The sequence below is a fragment of the Sciurus vulgaris genome (assembly GCF_902686455.1).
Source record: "Sciurus vulgaris genome assembly, chromosome: 13".
In the NCBI taxonomy this organism is placed as follows: Eukaryota; Metazoa; Chordata; class Mammalia; order Rodentia; family Sciuridae; genus Sciurus; species Sciurus vulgaris.
The window spans coordinates 73,780,976-73,800,396 of NC_136474.1; the positions used below are offsets into that span (position 1 = coordinate 73,780,976).

At 38.2% G+C, this 19,421-nt stretch overlaps 1 protein-coding gene and 1 pseudogene across 4 annotated transcripts in view; one reads left to right on the forward strand and one right to left on the reverse strand.

The window, feature by feature from the left end:
* The window catches only part of DYM (dymeclin), a 397,677-nt gene that overhangs the window by 352,562 nt on the left and 25,694 nt on the right, over window positions 1–19,421 (reverse strand). For all 3 annotated transcript variants that reach the window (XM_079108988.1, XM_079108986.1, XM_079108987.1), the window contains exon 2: window positions 7,654–7,839. In XM_079108988.1, coding sequence (XP_078965114.1) covers window positions 7,654–7,793 — 140 coding nt within the window. In that variant the 5' untranslated portion in view covers window positions 7,794–7,839. The remainder of the gene's footprint in view (window positions 1–7,653; window positions 7,840–19,421) is intronic.
* LOC306643068 (heterogeneous nuclear ribonucleoprotein A3-like) lies at window positions 16,870–19,070 on the forward strand (annotated as a pseudogene). The gene is made up of 2 exons (XR_013766872.1): window positions 16,870–18,373; window positions 18,487–19,070. The product of XR_013766872.1 is annotated as a heterogeneous nuclear ribonucleoprotein A3-like (transcript).

A 19,421-nucleotide genomic window follows, 5' to 3' on the forward strand; every position in this document is an offset into this window, starting at 1 on the left:
CTCAGAGCGACCACTCCTGAACACGGGGGCCTGCCCGGAGGAGGAGGAGGAGGAGCACAGCCACCTGGACTCGGAGCGACTGCACCAGAGCTGCAGGCAGTTGCCAGAGGAGGAGCTGCTCAGTGAGCTGTTTGGACTCAAAGCCACCACTCCTGAATGCCAGGGCCTGCCCTGAGGAGGAGGAGGAGGAACGTGGCTGGTCGCTTGGACTTGGAGTGACTGCGCCAGAGCTACAGGCGGTAGCCAGAGGAGGAGCTGCGCGGTGAGCTGTTTGGACTCAGAGCGACCGCTTCTGAACACCAGGAACCGGCCCGAAGGAGGAGGAGGAGCACAGCGGTTCGATTGGTTTAGTGACTGCATTAGAGCTCCAGGCGGCTACTCAGAGCAGGAGGCGAGGAGTGAGTTGTTTGGACTCAAAGTGACCGCTCCTGAACACCGGGGGGCTGCCCGGAAGAGAAGGAGGAACGGGGCGGGTCACTTGGACTCGGAGTGACTGCCCAGGGCTATGGGTGGTTGGTGGGAGGAGGAGGCCTACAGTGAGTTGCTTGGTTTCCTAGTGACTGATCCGGAACACTGGGCGGCTGTCTGGAGGAAGAGGTGTGCAGCAGGTCACTGGGTCTTGGAAGGACGGTACGGGGCTCCAGGTGACTGCTCAGAGGAGGGGCCGCATAGCCAGGCGATTAGGTGCAGAGCAGGGTCCCAGGACCTAGGAGGCTTCTTGGTGGAAGAGCCGCACAGAGACACGCTTAGGGGCGGAGCGAAGGTTCCAGGACTGCAGGCAGATTCTCTGAGGAGAGGCAGCCTAAGGAGACTCCTCTGCGAAGGGTGAGGCTCCCAGGTCCTGGAGGTAGGTCTGGGCCCCTGGGAACGTTGCAGAAGAAGGCAGCCCAGCCCAGGCGGTAGTTGTAGATTGAAGGGAACCTCTAGGAGGGGAACTGACCAGCGAGACCTCCCCACCGGGTGAGTCTTCACTGCCGGGTGAGGTTTTCCCACAAGGACAGTAAAACCAGAGACACAGGCCCAAACAGGCCTTGCCTCAGCCCGCAGCCTAGGTCCCCTTTGGATGACCATTGGTCAACAAGTGGAGGCACCTCTGCCCACTAGCAGGGATTATACCCCTCCTGAAGGCCACCACTCCTAGAGAGGTAGCTTCCTTGTGGAGCACCACACTATCAACTTCCTCCAAGACTTCAGCCTACTGAAGGCTAAGAGGGGATATACTAGAAATCTTCAGGGACATTGTAAGTCAATAGAGGAAATCTGTAATATCTCAGCGGTCCACTGATACCTGAACAATATGAGAAAATAAGGTAAGAAAATGCTGCAAACAAATCTAGATGTTACATCAATAAAACCCAATGACAGCATGGCAGAAGAAATGACAGAAAAGGAGTTCAGAATGTACATAATTAAAATGATCAGGGAAGCAAACAATGAGATGAAAGAGCAAATGCACGCATTGAATGATCACACTAATCAACAGTTAAAAGAGCAAATACAGGAAGCAAAAGATCATTTCAATAAAGAGAGATATTGAAAAAAAAACAAACAGAAATCCTTGAAATGAAGGAAACAATAAACCAAATTAAGAACTCCATAGAAAGCATATCCAGTAGGATAGAACACCTGGAAGACAGAACCTCAGACACTGAGGACAAAATATTTAACCTTGAAAACAAAGTTGAACAAACAGAGAAGATGGTAAGAAATCATGAACAGAATCTACAAGAACTATGGGATATCATGAAAAGGCCAAATTTAAGAATTATTGAGATTGAGGAAGCCTTAGAGAAACAAACCAAAGGAATGAACAATCTATTCAATGAAATAATATCAGAAAATTTCCCAAATCTGAAGAATGAAATGGAAAATCAAGTTCAAGAGGCTTATAGGACTCCAAATACACAAAATTACAACAGACCCACACCAAGGCACATTATAATGAAAATATACCTAACATACAAAATAAAGACAGAATTTTAAAGGCTGTGAGAGAAAAGAATTAAATTACATTCAGGGGGAAACCAAGACGGATATCAGCAGATTTTTCAATCCAGACCCTAAAAGCTAGAAGGGCCTGGAACAACATTTACCAAGCCCTGAAAGAAAATGGATGCGAACCAAGAATCTTATACCCAGCAAAACTTACCTTCAAATTTGACGATGAAATAAAATCCTTCCATGATAAACAAAAGCTAAAAGAATTTACAAAAAGAAAGCCAGCACTACAGAACATTCTCAGCAAAATATTCCATGAGGAAGAGATGAAAAACAAAGAAGCAAATCAGCAAAGGGAGGAATTATCCTAAAGGAATTGTCAAATAAAGGAGGAACCAAGTCATGTCAAATAAATAAATAAATGAAATAAAATGAAATAAATGAACCAAATGACTGGGAATACAAATCATATCTCAATAATAACCCTGAATGTTAATGGCCTGAATTCATCAATCAAAAGACATAGACTGGCAGATTGGATTAAAAAGAAAAATCCAATAATATGCTGCCTGCAAGAGACTCATCTCATAGAAAAAGATACCCATAGACTAAAGGTGAAAGGATGGGGAAAAACATACTATGCACATAGACTCAGCAAAAAAGCTGGAGTATCCATCCTCATTTCAAATAATGTGGACTTCAAGCCAAAGTTAGTCAGAAGGGAAGCATAAATCAACAAGATACAAAAATCATAAACATCTATGCCCCAAACAGTGGCACATCTATGTATGTCAAACAAATCCTTCTCAATTTCAGAAACCAAATAGACCATAACACAATAATACTAGGTGATTTTAACACACCTCTCTCACCACTGGACAGATCTTCCAAACAAAAATTGAACAAAGAAACCATAGATCTCAATAACACAATCAACAATTTAGACTTAACAGACATTTATAGAGTATACCATCCAACCAAGAGCGAATACACTTTCTTCTCAGCAGCACATGGACCTTCTCTAAAATAGACCATATATTATGCCACAAAGCTAATGTTAGCAAATACAAGAAGATAGAGACACTACATTGTATTCTATCAGATCATAATGGATTGAAGTTAGAAATAAATGAAAGAGTAAAAAACAGAAACTACTCCAACACCTGGAGATTAAACAATATGCTCTTATAGGATGAATGGATAACAGAAGATATTAGGAATGAAATTAAGAAATTCTTAGAGGTAAATGAGAACAAAGAAACATCAAAATCTCTGGGACACTATGAAAGCAGTACTTAGAGGAAAATTTACTTCATGGAGCGCATTTAATAAAAGAAGTAAAACTCAACAAATAAACAACCTAACACTACGGCTCAAAGCCCTAGAAAAAGAAGAACAGAACAGCACCAAAAGTAGTAGAAGACAGGAATTAGTTAAAATCAGAGCTGAAATCAACGAAATTGAAACAAATGAAACAATACAAAAAATTGACAATAGTCAACTATTGACAATAGTCAATAGTTGGTTCTTCGAAAAAATAAACAAAATTGATAAAACCTTTAGCCACACTGACAAAGAGAAGATGAGAGAAAACCCAAATCACTAAAATTCGGAATGAACAAGGAAATATCACAACAGACATGAGTGAAATACAAAACATAATTAGAAGCTATTTTGAAAATCTATACTCCAACAAAATAGAAAATTTTGAAGACATCAACAAGTTTCTAGAGACATATGAATTGCCTAAACTGAATGAGGAGGACATACACAATTTAAATAGACCAATTTCAAGTACTGAAATAGAAGAAGTCATCAAAAGCCTACCAACAAAGAAAAGTCCGGGACCAGATGGGTTCTCAGCCGAGTTCTACAAAACCTTTAAAGAAGAGCTCATTCCAATACTTCTCAAAGTATTCCATAAAATAGAAGAGGAGGGAACCCTCCCAAACTCATTCTATGAAGCCAATATCACCCTGATACCTAAACCACACAGAGACACATCGAGGAAAGAAAACTTCAGACCAATATCCTTAATGAACATCGACGCAAAAATTCTCAATAAAATTTTAGCAAATCGCATACAAAAACATTAAAAAGATAGTGCACCACGATCAACTGGGTTTCATCCCAGGGATGCAAGGTTGGTTCAACATCAGGAAATCAATAAACGTAATTCACCATATTAATAGACTTAAAGTCAAGAATCACATGATTATTTCGATAGATGCAGAAAAAGCATTTGATAAAATACAGCACCCCTTCATGCTCAAAACACTAGAAAAAATAGGGATAGTGGGAACATTCCTTAACATTGTAAAGGCCATCTATGCTAAGCCCATGGTGAATATCATTCTAAATGGTGAAAAACTGAAAGCATTCCCCCTGGAACAAGGCAGGGATGCCCTCTTTCACCACTTCTATTCAATATCATTCTTGAGACTTTAGCCGGAGCAATTAGACAGACCAAAGAAATTAAAGGGATACGAATAGGAAAAGAAGAACTCAAACTATCCCTATTCGCTGATGACATGATTATATACTTAGAGGAACCAGGAAATTCCACCAGAAAACTCTTAGAACTCATAAGTGAATTCAGTAAAGTAGCGGGATATAAGATCAATGCACATAAATCTAATGCATTTTTATACATAAGTGATGAATCTTTGGAAAGAATAATTAGGAAAACTACCCCATTCACAATAGCCTCGAAAAAAATAAAATACTTGGGAATCAATCTCACAAAAGAAGTGAAAGACCTCTACAATGAGAACTACAGAACACTAAAGAAATTAAAGAAAACTTTAGAAGATGGAAAGATCTCCCATGTTCTTGGATAAGAAGAATTAATATTGTCAAAATGGCCATACCACCTAAAGTGCTATACAGATTCAATGCAATTCCAATTAAAATCCCAATGACGTACCTTACAGAAATTGAGCAAGCAATTATGAAATTCATCTGGAAGAATAAGAAACCCAGAATAGCTAAAGCAATCCTTAGCAGGAAGAGTGAAACAGGGGGTATCGCAATACCAGATCTTCAACTCTACTACAAAGCAATAGTAACAAAAACGGCATGGTATTGGTACCAAAATAGAAAGGTAGATCAATGGTACAGAATAGAGGACACGGACACAAACCCAAATAAATACAATTTTCTCATACTAGACAAAGGGGCCAAAAATATGTAATGGAGAAAAGATAGCCTCTTCAACAAATGGTGCTGGGAGAATTGGAAATCCATATGCAACAGAATGAAACTAAACCCATATCTCTCACCATGCATGAAACTAAACTCAAAATGGATTAAGGACCTCGGAATCAGACCAGAGACCCTGCAGATTATAGAAGAAAAAGTAGGTCCAGATCTTCAACATGTCGACTTAGGACCAGACTTCCTCAACAGGACTCCCATAGCACAAGAAATAAAAGCAAGAATCAACAACTGGGATAGATTCAAACTAAAAAGCTTTCTCTCAGCAAAGGAAACTATCAGCAAGAAAGAGCCTACAGAGTGGGAGAAAATCTTTGCCAATCATACTTCAGATAGAGCACTAATCTCCAGAATCTATAAAGAACTCAAAAAACTCTACACCAAGAATACAAATAATCCAATCGACAAATGGGCTAAGGAAATGAATAGATACTTCACAGAAGAAGATCTACAAGCAATCAACAATCATATGGAAAAGTGTTCAACATCTCTAGTAATAAGAGAAATGCAAATCAAAACCACCCTAAGATTCCATCTCACCCCAATTAGAATGGCGATTATCAAGAATACAAGCAACAACAGGTGTTGGAGAGGATGTGGGGAGAAAGGTACACTCATACATTGCTGGTGGGGCTGCAAATTAGTGCAGCCACTTTGGAAAGCAGTGTGGAGATTCCTTAGAAAACTTGGAATGGACCCACCATTTGACCCAGCTATCCCACTCCTTGGCCTATACCCAAAGGACTTAAAATCAGCATACCACAGAGATACAGCCACATCAATGTTCATAGCTGCTCAATTCACAATAACCAGATTGTGGAACCAACCTAGATGTCCTTCAATTGTTGAATGGATAAAGAAACTGTGGTATATATATATGATGGAATAGTACTCAGCCATAAAGAACGATAAAATTATGGCATTTGCAGGAAAATGGATGAAACTAGAGAATATCATGCTAAGTGAGATAAGCCAATCTCAAAAAACCAAAGGACGAATTGTATCACTAATAAGTGGATGATGACACATAATGGGGGGTGGGAGGGATTCGTGTTAGGGTTAGAGTTAGGGTTAGGGAGGGGGGCAAGAATGGAGGAAGGAAGGACTATATAGAGGGAAAAGAGGGGTGGGAGGGGTGGGGGGAGGAGAAAAAAATAACAGAATGAATCAAACAACATTACCCTACGTAAATTTATGATTACACAAATGGTATGCCTTTACACCATGTACAAACAGAGAAACAACATGTATCCCATTTGTTTACAATAAAAAAAAGATTCAATATTCTAGTTATCCTACATTATATGTCAAGTTTTATAATGAAGGGTTAAAGTTAGCTACTATTTTTCATCTACCAAATTTTCTACAATTCGAAGTAAAAAGTTCATTAAATTGACAAAGATGTGGAGAAACAGGCTCTCTCTTATATTGTTCATAGGAGTATAAATTGGCAAAACTTCCGTGGAGCACAGGTTGGCATATTTACCAAAATTACAAACTGGCCACAGTGGCACATGCTTGTAATCCCAGTGACTTGAGAGGCTGAGGCAAAAGGATCCCAAGTTGAAGGCCAGCATGGGCAACTTAATGAGACCCTCAGTGACTTAGGGAGATCCTATCTCAAAATAAAAAACAAAAAAGGACTGAGGAGGTAGCTCAGTGGTAAAGTGCCCCTGGATTCAATTCCCAGGATGAAGGAAAAAAAGTATAGAAACACTTATACTTTGACCCCACAATTCTATTTTAAGGAATTTATAGTAGAGACAGAATCCTATAAGTGAGAAATGATGTATACAACATCATCTGTTAAAACAAGAGACTAGAAACAGTCTAAATGTTCATCAAATAGAAAACTGATTAAGTATATTCCCCAGTTGGCCTGTGGCCATTAAAAAGAAAAAGATATTTTCATGTAGTCTTATGTACACAATACATATTTTACTTAACTTTGGGGAAAAAGCAAGAAACAGAATAGCATATATATTCCATCATTTGTACTTAAATAATTGTATAAGACTATATGGAATATATGCTTAAATAACCTTGGACTATCTCTGAAGGATTCAAAATAAACTGCTGCCGCACACAGAGGTGCATGCCTTATAAGCCCAGTGGCTCAGGAGGCTGAGGCAGGACGATTAAGTGTTCAAAGTCAGCCTCAGCAAAAGCAAGGTGCTAAGCAACTCAGTGACACCCTGTCTCTAAATAAAATACAAATAGGGCTGTGGTTCAGTGGTCAAATGCCCGAGTTCAATCTCCAGACCAAAAAAGGAAAAGAAACTACTACTGGCAATCATTTCTTAAGAAAGGAGGTGGTGAAGTAAAAAGAAAAGGAAAGAAAAACTTATTTCCTACTGTTCATACCTTTTGGATTTTCTATTAGTATATGTATGACAGACAGATCGAACAAACACTAAAAAATATTTTTAAAAAGTAGCATATCACACAAGTTCAGATGGCCTTCTACATGAATTTTTCAATTTCCGGGTAATCTCTTACCTGCTAGTTGGTGCAGGGAAAGAAAACGAGAGAAGCTGATTCCAGAATGGGTCATTCTCAGAGACAGATTCTGTGCCTGATAACTTTTTTAAGTACTCGTTTTTAGGAAGATCACTGATCCTGCTGCTGTTTGATCCCATCTTCTAAGTGGTGAGATAACTTACACCTTCATTTCCACAGTACAGCCTATAAAAATGGAGAAAAAATTCAAACTTGTTCAAATAGTCATCATATAACTTTTCCTGTCTTTAACCTACATATAAAAAACTATAAGCTTACTAAAGGAAATCTCATCTCTCCTTATTTGCAAGTGTATTAGACATCAGACACAAAGTTGCAAGGGCTAAAAATCTTAGTCAACACAAACATAAAAATTCAAATCTATACTTGTACCTTAGATCTTAGGATGGGCCTATCTCTACTTATAAAAATGTCTCAAAGCATATTCATACTGATGGTAACTTATTTTTTTTTTAGTTGTAGATGGACACAATATCTTTATCTTATTTATTTTTATGTGGTACTGAGAATCAAACCCAGGGCCTCACACATGCGAGGCAAGCACTTCACTGCTGAGTGCCAGCCCCAGCCCCTGACATTCCGAAAATGAGACTCATTTACAATTGAGACAATGGTGCTAGAGAAATACACAGACCAGACGCTGGTGGTGCACACTGTAATGCCAGCCACTCAGGAATCAGGCGAGAAGATCTTGAATTTTAGGTCAGTGTGAGCAACATAGTGAGACCCTGTCTCAAAAAGTGGCGGGAGAGGATGGGGCAGTTATAGAGACTGGAAGGCATGAATGTGCAAGGAGGAGAAAACAGTTCAAGTAATTACCATGTGCTACCAACATGTACAGTGGGGTTGACCTGAATTACCTGCTTCTCATCAAAGAGCTCCCAATTCTAAAGGAATCACATTCTCTCTCATTCTGCTAAGCATACATATAATATTTGTTGACATACTCCTTCACTAAACCTTGAATTTTTGATGATAGAAGCTCTTAATTCATCTTTCTATCCCCATTACTTAGATAAGCATGTAAGAGGCATTCCGTAAACAATATGTTGAAAAGAATGAGTGACTGAATAATTATCCATAAAGCTCTTCAATATTTGTTGTTCTTGATCATTAAGGAGAAAACTAATTTCTTCATTCAAATATGAATTACTGTCTTCTTCAAATCACACTTAACATATTTCTAGAACATGTTTTATCTCAATTTTTCAGAATAAGTCTCACTGAATCATAAAATGGCAGTGAGATTAACAATAATTACACTATTTTCACAATGAAAGAAAACTATGTGGGCTCAGTGACCAAAAAAGTTCAGTTCAGATGAGAATTTTTATTAGTAACTGACTTTCTTATTTATGTCCCTCCTTATTCCATAAAGGCAAGGAAGCCAAGGGCAGAATTTGGAAGAATGTCTTCTTGTGTTCTCTACAGAACAGAACTAACGCTTATCTGAGGGCATGAGGCTTCCCCAATGCACATGGGCAGCTGGGTCTTAGAAACATTTGTGAGAAACACCAATCTGGCTCCTTGGCTCCTGCCCCTGAACCCATATCCCCTCTGTTTTCATCCTCCCTAGTCCTGGGGACAGGGATTCCAGTAATGGCTGGCTCCAATTCAGTTTCCCTGCCAAGTCAGCTAATTATAAGGTTTAATTTCTTACAATAGGCATTGTTAAGTCAAATTAGAAAATTCTATAAAGAACTATTCTAAAGTGCATAAGTTCCTTACCTTTTATACCCCAAAACTACGTTATATATTTTAAGCTATTTAAAATTAAAATTTTAATAGTCTTACAATGGGATACAATACATTGGTAAAAAAATGAATGCTATCAGAAAGGTGAAAGGGACTTCAACAGTATCAATAAATAGTTTCTTAAAGGGGAAAGGAAGCTGGAGATACAGCTAAGTGTGAAGCCCTTGACTAGTATGTGGAAGGCCCTGGATTTGACAGTATGTATGTAGGTTTTTGTTATATTACTTTCTATTATCATTTGTTTCATTTTCTTTTTTTTTCCTAGTACCAGGTACTGAATCCAGGGTTACTTAACCACTGAGCCACATCCCCAGTCCTTTTTATTTTTTATTTTGAGACAGGGCCTTGCTAAGTTTGTCAGGTTCTCACTAAGATTCTCAGGGCCTCACTAAATTGCGGAGGCTGGCTTTGAACTTGCAATCATACTGCCTCAGACTACCAAACTACTGGGATTACAGGCCTGCACCATTGCACCCGGTTCATATTACTAATATTTAAAAAGAAAAGAATGGTTTTCAACATCTCAAGAGCAATACTTGAAGCTAGATGACAGGAAAGCAATGTCTTTAAAATATTAAAAGGAAATAATTTACTAGAATTCTACGGATAGCCAAGCTACCAACCAATTCAGTATGCAAGTATAATAAAGACATGTTTTAACTTGTCAATAATCAAAACACAGTCCTGTAACCCTTTCCCAGGAAGGTACTGGAAGATATTCTTCTTCCATATAAGAAAATAAGGCAAGACAAGGAAACACATGGAATTCAAAAAAACAGGGATTCAACCTGGCCATGATGAACAGAAGTCACAGGACAAAAACTATGTAGCAGGCCAAGACAAGAGTCAAAACAGCTGCAGGATCTCCAGGTAGAAGTGAAGCTCACTTGATGTGTCTGACTTTATTATGTGAGTATTACAAGACTGTCAGAGAACCTGGAAGTAATGAAAAACTTACATAGAAAACATAGTAAATGATTTTTTAAAGAGTATATACTTTTGGGAAAATAAAAAGTGTTCATGTAGCTCAGTGGCAGAGCACATGCCTCATGTGTGAAGCACTGGGTTTGATTCCCATAACTGGGGAGGGGGGGTGAAATTAAAGGCATCAGACAAATTTAGAGCTGGGGATGTAGCTCAGTAGTAGAATAACTACATAGCATGTGTAAGGCCCTGGGTTCATTCCCCAGCCCAGTCCCACCAAAAAAAAAAAAAAGAAAGAAAGATAAGTTCAACAAAAGTCACATAAAAATCAAAAAGGACTAGGAATGTAGCTCAGTGGTAAAGCTCTCCTGGGTTCAATCCTATATTTGTGTGTGTGTGTGTGTGTGTGTTTGTGTGTGTGTAAATTCACTGTCCTCTAAATATTAAAGATTTAACTAAAATTGTTATGTGCCTATATTGAGAAGATTCCAGAAAAAGAGGGAGAAATGATCTACATGTGTTAAATTTTCATCTTTCATAACAGATAGGGAGTCAATAGAAAATATGAAAAATTACTAAGATAAAAAAAAACTGTAGGGGCTGGGGAGATAGCTCAGTCGGTAGAGTGCTTGCCTTGTAAGCACAAGGCCCTGGCTTCAATCCCCAGCACCAAAAAAAAAAAAAAAAAAAAAAAACTGTAAAAATACATTAGTTATAAGGAGATACAGAACAACAGCAACAGCTAATAGATTTGAAAGTGGCCCCCTCTGGGGAAAAGGACTGGATAATGGGAAGGTGACTCTGCAATTTTTTATTTTAAGTTCATAATACTGTTTGATGACTTTTAAAACCACATCCAAAATTTTGATTAAAAAGTAAATATATTTTAAATTCCAACATTCCATACCCTATTAAAATTTAAATCTTTAACATACATTAAATATATAATGTTACTAACTAAAGTAACAATAACAAAAATGTGAATTATGCTTTACTGAAGCACATAATTAGCTAACTTAAGAAAATTTATGTCTACTACAGTTTAATGTCATATATATTAAAGCTGATATCTTCCAAATTATAAATTCCAAATTTATACCATTGTATGAATTCACTAGCAAGCATAAGTCAAGGCTTAGTCAGAAATACAGGAAATAAAATTCAACCCCACAACAGTGATTGATATATAGAGCAATAAAACAAAATAAAAAAATCCAGTTGGGCCCAATAGCACATGCCTATAATCCCAGTTACTTGGAAAATCAAGGAAGGAGGCTCACAAGTTCCAGGCCAGCCTGGGCAACTTAGCCAGATCCTGTCTCAAAACAAAACAAAAAATTAATAGGTCTAGGTTTGTAGCTCAGTAGTAGAGAATCCCTGGATTCAATTCCAAGTAGAGAGAAAAGAAAGAAGGAAGGGACGGAGAGAAGGAGAGAGGGAAAGAAAAAGAGAGAAAGATTCAGAAATGAACTCACAAAAGTATAGACAATAGATTTTTTTTTTTTACTTTTTTTATTAGTTCTTTTCTGTTATACATGACAATAGAATGTACTGTGACACACTATACGTACATGGAGTATCACTTTCCAATCTTGTAGTTATACATCTATGGAGTTCGACTGGTCATGTATTCGTGTATGAACACAGGGAAGTTACAGACAATTGATTTTTGTCAATGGTGCAAAATCAATTGAACAATGGAAGGAGAGTCTTTTAAACAAATAGTGCTAGAACAAAAGGATAAGAATAGGGACAATTCTGGGGTGGCAGGAGAAGGAAAGCACCTTGACTTAAACTTCATACCTTATATAAAAATTAACTAAAAATGCACCACAGATGAAAATGTAAAACATAAAATCACAAAAATTTTAGAAGAGAACATAGGAGAAAATATTTGTTATCTAGGGTTAAGACAAGAGTTCTTAGAACATAAACGCATAATCTGTAAAGAAAAAAGTTAATAAATTGGGCTTTGTTAAAACTTAAAAACTTGTTTTCTATGAAAGACCTATTGAGAAGATGAAAAGACAAGTCACAGACAGGAAGAAAATATTTGAAAATCACATATAAAACAAAGTCCTTATATCCAAGAATATATCAGGAATGTTCTAATTGGGGTGTAGCTCAGTGGTAGAGTAACTAGTTAGCATTCATCACCAGACCCTGGGTTCAAACTCCAATACCACACACACACACACACACACACACCTCTCTAAAGTCAATACTCAATAGTAAGAAAACAGACCAATTAGAAAGTGTACAAATGATTTTAACAGGCTACCAAAGAAAATGGAGTTCAGTGATAGACTGCTCACCTAGTATGCCCAAGGCCCTGGGTTCAGTCCCAGCAAAAAAAAAGTCAGACTTTTGCCAGGAGCAGTGGCACATGCCTGTAATCCCAGAAACATGGGAGGCTAAGCTGAAAGGGCTACGGATATAACTCAGTGGTAGGGCACCCTGGTTCAATTCCTGGTACCAGAAGAAAAAAAAAAAGAGAAAGAAGGGGTGGGGGGAGATATTGATTCTGATATCATTAGCCACTAGGAAAAAGAAAATTTAAAAATCACAATAACACACCACTACACATCTACGGAATGGCTAAAATAAATAGCACCAAATGCTGCTCAGGATGTAGAGAAACTGGATCCCGCATAGGTTGCTGGTAGGAACTTAAAATGACACAATCATTCTGGAAAATGGCTTAACAGTTTCTTATAAACATATGTTTCAATCAATCCAGTAATTGCCCTCCTGGCCTATAAATGAAAAGTTAACAATAATGACAAATATAATACACAAATGTTCACAGCAACTTTATTTGTAATTGCCAAACTGGAAACAAACCAAATGTCTTTCAACAAGTTAATTTAAGCAAATTGGAACACCCATACAATGAAACAAAAGAAGCTACTGATACCAATAACTAGGATAGATCTCAAGCAATTACTATTAGTCCTTTAAAAAAAAAAAAAAAGCCTTTTCAAAGGTTGTCCTCAAATGATCAGTTTATATGTAAGGGAAATGAATGACAGCAATGATACAAGGGAAGGGCAGAAGGAATTAGCAATATAATACTTTGTTATTGTAAAGTACATGCATCACCTGGGAAGCAATATATTATTCTTTGAAAGTGAACATGGGGAGGATCCAAGATGGTGGACTAGAGGGAGGCTGCGTTCCTTGTCCCTCCATAACTTGGGTTTGAAGCAGAGGCCATTTGTTTCTTGGTCAGGCAGTTTTTGCTGCTTGTCTATCCCCTGCTGTTTATCCCATTTGTCTACTGCGAACACCTGCAGTCTGCCAGCATATCGACTACTTTTTGAGTGCAGATTGTTCACTCACTGGCGCCTACCATCCGTCATTTGCCTGCCTCTTGCCTACCCATCACCTGCCTTTCATCTACCCATCACCCGCCTTTCATCTACCCATCACCCACCGACAAGGTCCACCTGCCGATCGTCCGCCTGTAGCCAGCAGACCAACCGCAGACTACCAGTGGATCACCAGCTGCCTGCTGTTACCTGGAAGTCCACTGGCACAGTACCTGCAGGCTGGGTTACACGTGGCTGCCACCATTTTAAGACATCAGCCAGGAACTGTAGGACCCCCCCAGACTGACTGAGTCCCATCTCCAGGACCCCTCAACAAGACCGACCACACCCCACCACAGGATCTCTGGCTGACCACGCCCACACCCCAGCTGCAGCAACACATTTGGAAGCCAGACTGGCCATCTTGGATTATCCAGGTAGCGGTAGCTCCATCTTTAGGTGGGGCAAATCCCAACCTGAGACGCCTGCTGGAGACTGGACGCTCATTGTCAGGTACCTTTCATGCATCAGGCTACTGAAGACTGGGAGGATTGAATACTATATTATAGTGTAGATTTTTTTTTCTTTTTTTTTTTCACCTTTTTGAAAATATTTTAAGTTTACTTTTATTACTCTATTTTCCTTTTGTTTACCTCCTTCCTCAGAGTCTCCTTCTCCCTTTTCTCATGGTAACAACCAACTTCTTTTGATTACACTTTCACTCTTTCTATGATCTAGAACTTCTATTAGACTCCTTTTCCTATCCCACTAACAGTTCCACCCTACACCCTTCCCCATCCTCTTTGTCCTCCATTAGAAACTGCAGACCTTATTGCAAATCTAATTGTTATATTGTAGATAATAATTGAACTTATTCTGTTTATTATGACAATATTGTTAAAGTCCTCATAGGGGCTATCTTGTTTAAGACTGTATATTGTCGGTACTGGGCACAGCTAATATTGATCTACCCCTTAAAGAAAAGATTTTGGAAACTTATAGGGTCACTATAAGCCTATGGGGGGGAACTGCAGTACCCCAGATCTGCACTGCTAGAGGGGAAGATACATGAACAACATGAAAAAACAAGGGAAGAAAATGATCCAAACAAACCTAGATTCTATATTAATAGAATCCAGAGACAGCATGGTAGAAGAAATGTCAGAAAAGGAGTTCAGCATATACATAATTAAAATGATTCATGAAGCAAAGGATGAGATAAGAGCAAATGCAGGCAATGAATGATCACTCCAATAAACAGTTGAAAGAGCAACTGCAGGAAGCAAAAGATCATTTCAACAAAAGAGATATTCTCAAAAAAAAAAAAAAAAAAAAAACAGAAATCCTTGAAATGAAGGAAACAATAAACCAAATAAAAAACTCAATGGAAAGCATCACCAAAAGACTAGACCACTTGGAAGACAGAACCTCAGACAATGATGACAAAATATTTAATCTTGAAAATAAAGTTGCCCAAACAGAGAAGATGGTAAGAAATCATGAACAGAATCTCCAAGAATTATGGGACATCATGAAAAGACCAAATTTAAGAATTATTGAGACTGAGGAAGGCACAGAGACCAAAGGAATGAACCTATTCAATGAAATAATAGCAGAAAATTTCCCAAGCCTGAAGAATGAAATGGAAAATCAAATACAAGAGGCTTACAGAACACCAAATGCACAAAATTACAACAGATCCACACCAAGGCACATTATAATGAAAATGCCTAACATTCAAAATAAAGATAGAATTTTGAAGGCTGCGAGAGAAAAGCATCGGATTACACATAGGGGGAGACCAATACAGATATCAGCAGATTTCCCAGCCCAGACCCTAGAAGCTAGAAGGACCTGGAACAACATATTTCAAGCCCTGAAAGAACATGGTTGCCAACCAAGAATCCTATATATGCCCAACGAAACTAACCTTCAGATTTGAAGATGAAATAAAATCCTTCCATGATTAACAACAGTTAAAAGAATTTACAAATAGAAAGCCTGCACTACAGAATACTCTCAACAAAATATTCCATGAGGAGGAAATGAAAAACAATAATGTAGGTCAGCAAAGGGAGGAACTACCTTAAAGAGAAAAACAATCAAAGGAGAAACCAAGTCAGGTTAAAAACCAAAAATAAGCCCAAATGACTGGGAATACAAATCATATCTCAATAATAACCCTGAACGTTAATGGCCCAAACTCATCAATTGAAAGACATAGACTGGCAGAATGGATTAAAAAGAAAGACCCAACAATATGCTGCCATCAAGAGACTCATCTCATAGATAAGGACATCCACAGACAAAAGGTGAAAGGATGGGAAAAAACCTACCTCACACACAGACTCAGTAAAAAAGTGGGGATTTCCATCCTTATTTCAGATAAAGTAGACTTCAAGCCAAAGTTTGTCAGAAGGGATAAAGAAGGACATTTCATACTACTTAAAAGAACCATAAATCAGGAAGACATAACGATAGTAAATATTCATGCCCCAAACAACGGCGCATCCATGTACATCAAACAAATCCTTCTCAATTCCAAGGATCAAATAGACCATAACACAATAATTCTGGGTGACTTTAACACACCACTGTCACCACTGGATAGATCTTCCAAACAAACACCAAACAAAGAAACCACAGAACTCAATAACACAATAACCTAGACTTAACAGATATATATAGAATATTCTATCCATCAACGAGCTAATACACTTTCTCCTCAGCAACACATGGAACCTTCTCTAAAGCAGCCCTTAGTAAATGCAAAAAAATAGAGATACTACCTTATGTTCTATCAGATCATAATGGAATGAAATTAGAAATCAATGACAAAATAAGAAACAGAAATTACTCCAACACCTGGAGACTAAATAATATGCTATTGAATGAAACATGGATAACAGAAAACATCAGGGAGGAGATAAAAAAATTCTTAGAGGTCAATGAAAATGATGATACAACAAATCAAAATCTCTGGGACACTATGAAAGCAGTACTAAGAGGAAAATTCATCGCATGGAGCGCATTTAAGAAAAGAATAAAAAAATCAACAACTAAATGACCTAACATTACATCTCAAAGCCCTAGAAAAAGAACAGAACAACACCAAAAGTAGAAGACAGAAATAATTAAAATCACATCTGAAATCAATGAAACTGAAAAGAAACAATTCAAAAAATTGACAAAACAAAAGGTTGGTTCTTTGAAAAAGTAAACAAAATAGACAAACGCTTAGCCACACTAACAAAGAGAAGGAGAGAGAAAACTCAAATTACTAAAATTCGTGATGAAAAAGGAAATATCATGACAGACACCCCTGAAATACATAACATAATGAGAAACTACTCTAAAAATCTATACTCCAACAAAATAGAAAGTGGACATGGAGGGCTGGGGATGTGGTTCAGTGGTAGAGTCCTTGCCTAGCATGTACAAATTCAAAGGTTCAATCCCCAGCACCTCAAAACTTTTTAAAAAATTTATATGTGTATGTGTGTGTGTGTGTATAGGGAAAGTGGGCATGGATTATTTGTAAATGTAACTATACTGCAAATTCTAGGGCAGCCACTAAAAATGACTTTTTTTATTTTAAAAAGGGCTGGAGATATAGAGTTTGTCTTGCCTAGTATGTGTGAGGTTCTGGGTTCAATTCCAATACTATAAAAAAGAAAAAAAAAAGCAGAAAAAGAACACAAAAGTAAAAAATAAAGAACAAGGGCAATGAATAGAAAACAGCAACAGGTATTAATCCAACTGTAGCAATAATCACCTTAAACATCAATGGTCTAAATATGCTAATACAAAAAGATTATCATAGTAGATGAAAAAGAAAGACCCAACTGTAAGTCGTCTATAAGAAACCCACCTTAGGGCTGGGAATATAGCTCAGTTGGTAGAGTACTTGCCTCTCAAGCACAAGGCTCTGGGTTCAATCCCCAGCATCGCAAAAAAAAAGAAACCCACTTTAAATATAAAGACATGAAAATTTTTGTTGGTAGTATTAAAGAAGATACAGAAGAATATAATTTGAGAGATTACTTTGAAAAGTATGGCAAGAATGAAACCATAGAAGTTATGGAAGACAGGCAGAGTGGGAAAAAGAGAGGATTTGCTTTTGTAACTTTTGATGATCATGATACAGTTGACAAAATTGTTGTTCAGAAATACCACACTATTAATGGGCATAACTGTGAAGTGAAAAAGGCCCTTTCTAAACAAGAGATGCAGTCTGTTGGATCACAAAGAGGTTGTGGTGGCCGATCTGGCAACTTTATGGGTCGTGGAGGAAACTTTGGAGGTGGTGGAGGTAACTTTGGCCATGGTGGAAACTTTGCTGGAAGAGGAGGCTATGGTGGTGGAGGTGGTGGCAGCAGAGGTAGTTATGGAGGAGGTGATGGTGGCAACTATGGCGGTGGTCCTGGTTATAGTAATAGAGGAGGCTATGGTGGTGGTGGACCAAGATGTGGAAACCAAGGTGGTGGATATGGTGGAGGAGGATGACAGGATGGTTACAATGAAGGAGGAAATTTTGATGGTGGTAACTATAGTGGTGGTGGGAACTATAATGATTTTGGAAATTACTGTGGACAACAGCAATCAAATTATGGACCCATGAAGGGGGGCAGTTTTGGTGGAAGAAGCTCTGGCAGTCCCTATGGTGGTGGTTATGGATCTGGTGGTGGAAGTGGTCGATATGGTAGAAGGTTTTTTGTTTTGTTTTTTTTTTCACAGTCCAAAAATACTAGTATTTGGGTTTTTTGTTTGTTGGTTTTTTTGTTTTTTTTCTTTTTTCTTTTTTTTTTATTGTAAATGGTAGAAGGTTTTAAAAACAGCAGAAAAGGTCTACAGTTCTTAGCAGGAGAGAGAGCGAGGAGTTGTCAGGAAAGCTGCAGGTTACTTTGAGACAGTCATCCCAAATGCATTAGAGGAACTGTAAAAATCTGCCATAGAAGGAACAATGATCCACAGTCAGAAAAGTTACTGCAGCTTAAACAGGAAACCCTTCTTGTTCAGGACTGTCATAGCCACAGTTTGCAAAAAGTGCAGCTATTGATTAATGCAATGTAGTGTCAATTAGATACACGTTCCTGAGGTCTTTTATCTGTTGTAGCTTTGTCTTTTTCTTTTCATTACATCAGGTATATTGCCCTGTTAATTGTGGTCGTGGTACCAGGAATAAAAAATTAAGGAATTTTTAACTTTTCAAAAATAAATAAATAAATATAAAGACACATAAAGATTAAAAGTCAAGAGATGAAGAAAGATATTCCATGTTAACACTCATCAAAAGAACACAGGATGGAACTGGGGGTATGGCTCAGTGGTAGAATGATTGTCTATTGTGCACAAAGCCCTGGATTCCATCCCCACCCAAGAAAACAGGGGAGCAGGGTGCCGCTGAGAATATAGTTCAGTGGTAGAGCACCTGCCTAGCTATGCTTGAGGTCCTGGATTCAAACCCTGACCAAAACGGGGGCGGGGGGGGGGGGGGGGGGGAGAACGCAAAGTAGTCATATTAACCGTAGATGGAGCAGACTTCAAAGCAAGGACAATTATCACAGAAGAACACTGTGATGGAAGGATTAATTTTTTAAGATCCTTAATGTGTATGTACCTTACAACAGAGTATCAAAGTACTCGAGTCAAAAACTAAGAGAACTCAAGAAGAAACAGATGAATCCAATATTATAGTTGGAGACTTCAAAATTCCTCTATTGGAAATGGTCAAATTTACAGTCAAGTAGAAAATCA